Consider the following 7,500-nt stretch of genomic DNA (forward strand, 5'->3'; position numbering starts at 1 on the left):
GGAAGGACAGAGAGGGGCAAGAGAGGGGGTACCTCTGGGTAGTTTGGGGTGAGAAGAGGGACAGAGAGGGGCAAGAGAGGGGGGTACCTCTGGGTAGTTTGGGGTGTGAGGAAGGACAGAGAGGGGCAAGAGAGGGGGGGTCCCTCTGGGTAGTTTGGGGTGTGAGGAAGGGCAGAGAGGGGCAAGAGAGGGGGGTACCTCTGGGTAGTTTGGGGTGTGAGGAAGGACAGAGAGGGGCAAGAGAGGGGGGTACCTCTGGGTAGTTTGGTTGGTGGGGCATTCCGCGCCCAGGCGTACATGATCTTGGCCTCGTCTTCGCAGGTCCCCTGCTCGGTCCCGCAGTCCCTAAACGAAGAACAGAACCGCTGCTCAATACAGCGCACAGCTCCACAGAGTCGTCCCTCAATACAGCCCACAGCTCAACAGAGTCGCTGCTCAATACAGCGCACAGCTCCACAGAGTCGTCCCCTCAATACAGCCCACAGCCCACAGCTCCACAGAGTCGTCCCTCAATACAGCGCACAGCTCCACAGAGTCGTCCCTCAATACAGCCCACAGCTCCACAGAGTCCATTATTCACCCACTGCGGATGGGAGTCATCAATACACAAACAAAACCCTGACAGCTCTGCCCTCCCCTCCCTCCACACACACACACACACACACACACACACACACACACACACACACACACACACACACACACACACACACACACACAGCTCTGCCCTCCCCTCCCTCCACACACACCAAGCAGTCAACTTGAAAGAGAGCGAGAGCAAGAGCATTACGGTCAGACCTCCACTCTGCATTCTCCACTTAATGGAGCTGTCATTCCATGTGGTTTGGTGGGCATTAATAAGACCGACTGCTTGGAAACAGCACTTCCCTGAATATGGTCTTTTTCTATTTCCTGAACTGAACCCAAATCTAATTGGCCCGGAGCCTTGAACTCTGCAAGGCACAGCACTCCACCGCTAACCGCCCGATTATCATCCACATCTTGGGATGCTGCTCGCAAAACAGCAGCGCGAATACAGATCAATTCCTAATGGGCAAAAAATAAAAACCCATTTGTTCCAAAAAAAAAGAGACGGCTATTTCCTAAAATGTCCCACAGGATACCAAGCATCGTCACTAAGTAGTGTACAAGGTTTCTATCCATCTACTGGGTAACTATGTTCTAACCACTTTTTAGGCAGAGTAAGGAAATTGAAAGGTTTGAAGTGGCAAAAATGCCCTTTTTTAACCGATTTTGACGTCGGTGTTTCCCTCAAACACACTGTGACGGCACCAGACATCACTAGAAACACATATTTGACTCCATCTGCGTCTGCCAGTACGTCATTGGCCACGTACATTTCTGTTTCGGCTGTTCTGTCAAACAGCACACTCAGGGTATTTCAGCTCATAGCGTGTGCGTCGTGCTGTGGGCCTGGCCTGTGATGTCTGCCGCTGCTAGAATATGGCGTGACTCAGTTCTGGTTTAGTTTGCTCTGGATCTGGTGTTGGAAGTGTGATTGGTAGTCCCGTCTCGCTGAATGGCCTATTTTCAAGCACCCCCCACTGATTCTCTCTCTCTCTCTTTCTCCCTCTCTCTCTCTCCCCCCCCCCTCTCTCTCTCTCTCTCTCTCTCTCTCTCTCTCTCTCTCTCTCTCTCTCTCATCTCTTTGATTTCTAAAGCTTCTGCTCTCCTACAATTTCGCACAGCTTCCGCCCTCTGAATGGCTAATGCTATTTTGAGGTGGGGGTGGTTAAGGGCTGTTAAGAGTTAGAGAAGGGGAAGGCGAGGAGGGGGGTTCATCCCTCTTAGAGATTAATTTTTGATGAAAAACTGGATGAAAAAAAGAGAAACGGATAAATGAAACAGTGCGGGGAGTAGGCAGATTAACCCCCTCCAACGCCAATATGAACATATGAATAGCAAGCCGTTGTACTAATGTCAAAAGATTTACAACAGAACAGCATAAAACAAAAGAAGCAGACCACGCCAAGGATGATGGCTTCTTTGAGAAGCTGACTGAACTCTGGGCTGGGACATGCTTTTTTTTTTTGAGTTCCCCCTCCCTGAATTGGGATCAATCGTGGCAACAGCCTGGCATTCTCTGGCCTTGCTTTCAATGTGCCTCCATTCATTCAGTGTCCTTCACTGTGTGCTGAGCGCATGTAGTGGCAGATAGCTCCCATTTGGTGGGATTCTTCTTTTGTGTTTGTCATGACACAGCCTTAAGATAACACTCCAGAGGGATCTGGAGAAGAACAGCCCCCCCCCCCCCCCCCCTCCTTTGTTGAGTTGGCTGCAGTTGCTATGGTAACTGGCAAGTTTATTAGTGAATGTCTCGAGCTCGAGGTCTCTCCCTTTCTCTCTCACTCCCCTTCTCTCTCTCTCACTCCCCCTCTCTCTCTCCCTCACTCCCCCTCTCTCTCTTACTCCCTCTCTCTCTCTCTCTCTCTCCCCGTCTCATACTCTCTCTTTATCTCATACTCTCTCTCTCTTTCTCATTCTCTCTCTCTCTCTGTGTGTCTGCTCAGGAGAGACCAATAGTCCTCCCACACATTAACTGCTTGGGTGACACTGCGCAAGGCTGGCATATCAGCCCTGGGCACTCTCCTTAATGGAGAAAAGCTAACAATTAGCGGTGCAACTCACTGAATTAATTTCTTTAAAAACTCCACAGCCACTTTGTTTTTAGATGGAGGGCCTGTCCTCACTAAGGGAAAGCAAAGCCAGGTCCTGAATAAAGCTCCTCCCCCTTCTGCATCCCACGTATCTCTGTCGTGTCAGACGCAGAGACCGCTTCATTACTCCGGAGATAACGAAGCCTGTAATTACCTCAGATTTTAAATGACGAGATTATCATTGAGCTAAATATGCAAGCAAGGCACTTGTGAGTTTAGGCAGCAGTGAAAAGGCATCAAAGAACAGAAGCATGTTCCGGTTCCTACTCAAAGGTCCGGTTCCTACTCATAGAACCGCAGCATGTCGGGTTCCTACTCATAGAACCGCAGCATGTCGGGTTCCTACTCAAAGGTTCAGTCCCTACTCATAGAACAGCAGCATGTCCGGTTCCTACTCAAAGGTCCGGTTCCTACTCATAGAACCGCAGCATGTCGGGTTCCTACTCATAGAACCGCAGCATGTCGGTTCCTACTCATAGAACCGCAGCATGTCGGGTTCCTACTCAAAGGTTCAGTCCCTACTCATAGAACAGCAGCATGTCCGGTTCCTACTCAAAGGTTCAGTCCCTACTCATAGAACAGCAGCATGTCCGGTTCCTACTCAAAGAACTGCAGCATGTCGGGTTCCTACTCATAGAACCGCAGCATGTCGGGTTCCTACTCAAAGGTTCAGTCCCTACTCATAGAACAGCAGCATGTCCGGTTCCTACTCAAAGGTTCAGTCCCTACTCATAGAACAGCAGCATGTCCGGTTCCTACTCAAAGGTCCGGTTCCTACTCATAGAACCGCAGCATGTCGGGTTCCTACTCATAGAACCGCAGCATGTCGGGTTCCTACTCATAGAACCGCAGCATGTCGGGTTCCTACTCAAAGGTTCAGTCCCTACTCATAGAACAGAAGCATGTCCGGTTCCTACTCAAAGGTCCGGTTCCTACTCATAGTACCGCAGCATGTCGGGTTCCTACTCACCAGTAGCCTTTGGTGGAGACGGGCGTCCGGCACCCATACAGGAGCATGTGGTGGGCGGTGTCCATCGTGGCATGGGGCACAAAGTCCACTGTGGAAAGAGTTCAAAAGGTTAAAGGTTAAAGGTTACGCCACTCAGGACTCTGAAACTGATCAACACGACCATGCTTTGGGTCTCCAGCAGGGCTCTAGCCTGAGGAACATTAAGTATGTATGGTGTGGCTTTTGTTGCAAATTGAATTTTAGGCTTTGTGCTGATTTTTTTGTATTGATTTATGAGCATAGCACTCCATTAAACATGCAGTAGGTAGCACGCTCCAGAGTACCCAGGGCACACACACACACACACACACACACACACACACACACAGCACTGGAGGGGGGGGGGGGGGGGTCGCAGGAATTGAAATATGAGCAGCACTTCCATATCTCTCCTTGGTTATTGGGCTGTGCATCAAGCACGGCAACAAACCATCCAGACAGCAGTCCTCGTGGGCAGGAAAATCAATGCGCTCTCCATACGAAAGTGATTGACAGCGCCACGATTGCCCTCTCTCCCTCTATCTCTCTCTCTCATTCTCTAGCTCTTTGCTTTTTCACACTTCCTATCGAGCTCGCACTAACTCTCTTGTTCTCACTTAGTCTCTGTCTCTCTCTCTCTCTATTTCTCTCCCTCTCTCTCTCTCTCTCTCTCTGTCTGTCTGTCTTTTTAACTCTCTCTCTCTCCCTCTCCCTCTCTCTCCTCTCCCTCTGTTTCCCACTCTCTCTCTTGCTCTCTGTTTCCCACTCTCTCTCTCTCTCCCTCTCTCTCTCTCTCTCTCCCTCTCCCTCTCTCTCTCTCTCCCTCTGTTCCCTCTGTTCCCCCTCTCTCTCTCTCTCTCTCTCTCTCTCTCTCTCTCTCTCTCTCTCTCTCTCTCTCTCTCTCTCTCTCTCTCTCTGGAAGAATAATCCCGCCATGAATAATGGATGATGTGTTTGAGTGAGGAGAGGGCAGCGTTGGACAGTCCTGGTGTATTTCATCATCTGTCGGAGACATCAGTACACAACTGCAGCTCAGCCTGGGCCATCAAAGCTCTTTCCCTTCAGCCAGGCGCAAAGGACAGGGGGTTCTGTCAAACTTGCCCTGAATTATGCATTATGCATGCCCCTGAGTTCTATACAGCTTTTAGATTGTGCAGTCCTTGAATACGCTACCGTGTGGCCGTGTTCCACTCGCCTCTTTCACGTAAGGATTAGCAAGCACAGGCTCTTTTTCACAGGACGCATTCCATTCAGAATACTCTGCTGCAGGTATGGGATCCTAATGCACAGGCTCTTTTCACAGGACAGAATACTCTGCTGCTTTACGGTGCCGTCATGGGATCCTAACGCAGGAAACACTGCCTTCTTCCCTGAGCCTGAGTACGCACTCGTGTGGGAAAGCTAACGCCTGTATGGACGTCACTGAGGCACACAGGGGTTCCTTTTCCATGAGCTAATGCTCACATTTACATTTAGTCATTTAGCTGACGCTTTTATCCAAAGCGACTTACAAGGATATACATTTTACATCTACACTGATGGCACACTGCACATGAGGAGCAATTAGGGGTTCAGTGTCTTGCTCAAGGACTCTTCGACAGTGAGGAATCAAACTAGCAACCTTCTGATTACTAAACGACTTCTCTACCTCCTGTACCACTGTCCCCCCACTAATGCTATAGCTAACGCCTGTATGGACGTCACTGAGGCACTGAGGGGATCCCTCGCGGTAGCCCTCCACGCACACACACAGAAGAGGCAGATATAGACATCACCCTCCACTGTGTGTGTGTGTGTGTCTATCGCTCTCTCTATCTCGCTCTTTCTTTTTGTGTGTGTGTGTGTGTGTGTGTGTGCCTAGATATAGACATCACCCTCCACCCAGAGAGAAAGAGGTGGACAGTTGGGTAAACACCCGCGCTAATCAGGCCAACACTAGCTCTCTATCTCTCTCTTTCTTTCTGTGTGTGTGTGTGTGCGTGTGTGTGTATGTGTGTATGTGTGTCTATCGCTCTCTCTCTCTCACTCTTTCTCTTTCAGTCACGCCATCAGCCGCTGTCGATATTTCCTTTCCATGCCTCACTGGAGGCCATCACACTGGGCCTGGGTCAGCTGCCTCCGATCGCACCGCGGCCACTGGGCCGTAATCAAAACTGCAGCTCGATGATAATGCAGCTGGCACGTCGCTAACCCACACGAGTGGTTCAGGATGAGACACAGCCGCGGAGGGGAAGGAGGATACACACACACACACACATACACACACACACATACATAAGCAATGACACACTGCACAGATTCACATTAGCTGCTCACGAGATCGGGTTTCTCACCCAGAGACGCGCCCATGCCAATTGGCCAACCAGACGGCCAGGAAGTCAACACCAAGACGGCAGAATCAGTGTCATTTTTGTTTTGCCTTTTTTAGTTTTTTGTTTGTTTGTTTGTTTGCTCCTGTAGAGGCACTGAATAATTAATCTGGGTCAAGTATAAAATGCAGCTGTTGGTCTCCTCGACACTGATTCTTTGTAAGTTATTTGTGAAACCTAAATCACAACACACAATGCCTAGGAGTAACAGTATCATATAACAGGTTCCTAAGTATTCAGACGGTACCCTGGAGTAACAGTATCATGTAACAGGCTCCTGAGTATTCAGACGGTACCCTGGAATAACAGTATCATGTAACAGGCTCCTGAGTATTCAGACGGTACCCTGGAGTAACAGTATCATGTAACAGGCTCCTAAGTATTCAGACGGTACCCTGGAGTAACAGTATCATGTAACAGGCTCCTAAGTATTCAGACGGTACCCTGGAGTTACAGTTTCATGTAACAGGACACTCAGTATTCAGACTGGGTTCAGAGATGCTAATTGGAGTGGAAACTCTTGAGGCCAAACCTTGAAAGTGAGGGGATTTTATTTACTGCTAAACAATTAAGATGTTAGCCATAACTATGTTTGTAAACCATCTCTCAGTTAAGCTTGCTTCCCTCGTAGGCTGCATATTCAACAGAGCAAAATGGTGAAATGGTAACCCAGGGTAACCAAGGGTGAAGCTGGAAATACAGTAGCACCCCTCACACAGTTGGGCTTTGATAGAGAAATTTGAGTGAAGACATTGTTATTGTATTTTTAATCTGCTTGCTTTTCCTGTGTGCTGAGGCCTACAGGCTGAGGCCTTGAATACTCTCTTGCTGAGGCAAACCACCTGTTTTTGTACTGATAATCATGCACAATGCTCAACTCTCAAGGACATATTCTGAGATCACTGCAGCAACTTCTGAAGCGATAGGACTGGAGAATACCGCCCTTTGTCTGTGATGAAACCTGCTTTTTCTACTCACATAAGGCTGGCTGCGCCCAGCTCTTCTTTGGAGTTTGTTCATGATATTTGGTTGTGACACATCTCACTCTTTTGCAAAAGATAAAGCGCTGAAATTCTGATTGCTGGTCTTTGTCTCATTAATATCAACGTCTTGATATTAATTTATCTAACAGGCTTGTACAGTGGACCTCTCTCAAAACTTCATGTAAATATAATAAATCTCAAGTTCATTCAACACTCCCACACAGCTTCTATCCAGATATGGCATATGCCTGTATATCCACCCATATTATGACTGTTGCCCACCGTTGGCTGTCTGAGACACTGTTTATACAGATCACTGACTCACTGAATATTCAAATATTCAGACGCAGCAAGCCGAGCCAAAAGATTTCACCGTAAACATGGCTGACAGATGGCTCCAGGCTAAGCATGAGTGTTACATCGGAGTGAATAAGACACTGGATGGTGAGACCAGCCTCCAACCAACAGGAGAGGAGTAGACG

The 7,500-nt window shown here is 48.7% G+C and overlaps 1 protein-coding gene across 3 annotated transcripts in view; it reads right to left on the bottom strand.

Annotated features, from left to right (window-relative positions):
* The window catches only part of pam (peptidylglycine alpha-amidating monooxygenase), a 76,236-nt gene that overhangs the window by 48,528 nt on the left and 20,208 nt on the right, over nt 1-7,500 (bottom strand). For all 3 annotated transcript variants that reach the window (XM_080842507.1, XM_080842505.1, XM_080842506.1), the window contains exons 5-6: nt 3,649-3,736; nt 254-345 (exon numbers count right to left, since the gene is read on the bottom strand). In XM_080842507.1, the coding sequence (XP_080698633.1) occupies nt 254-345; nt 3,649-3,736 (180 nt within the window). The remainder of the gene's footprint in view (nt 1-253; nt 346-3,648; nt 3,737-7,500) is intronic.

Source organism: Sprattus sprattus (assembly GCF_963457725.1).
Source record: "Sprattus sprattus genome assembly, chromosome: 7".
Classification (NCBI taxonomy): Eukaryota; Metazoa; Chordata; class Actinopteri; order Clupeiformes; family Clupeidae; genus Sprattus; species Sprattus sprattus.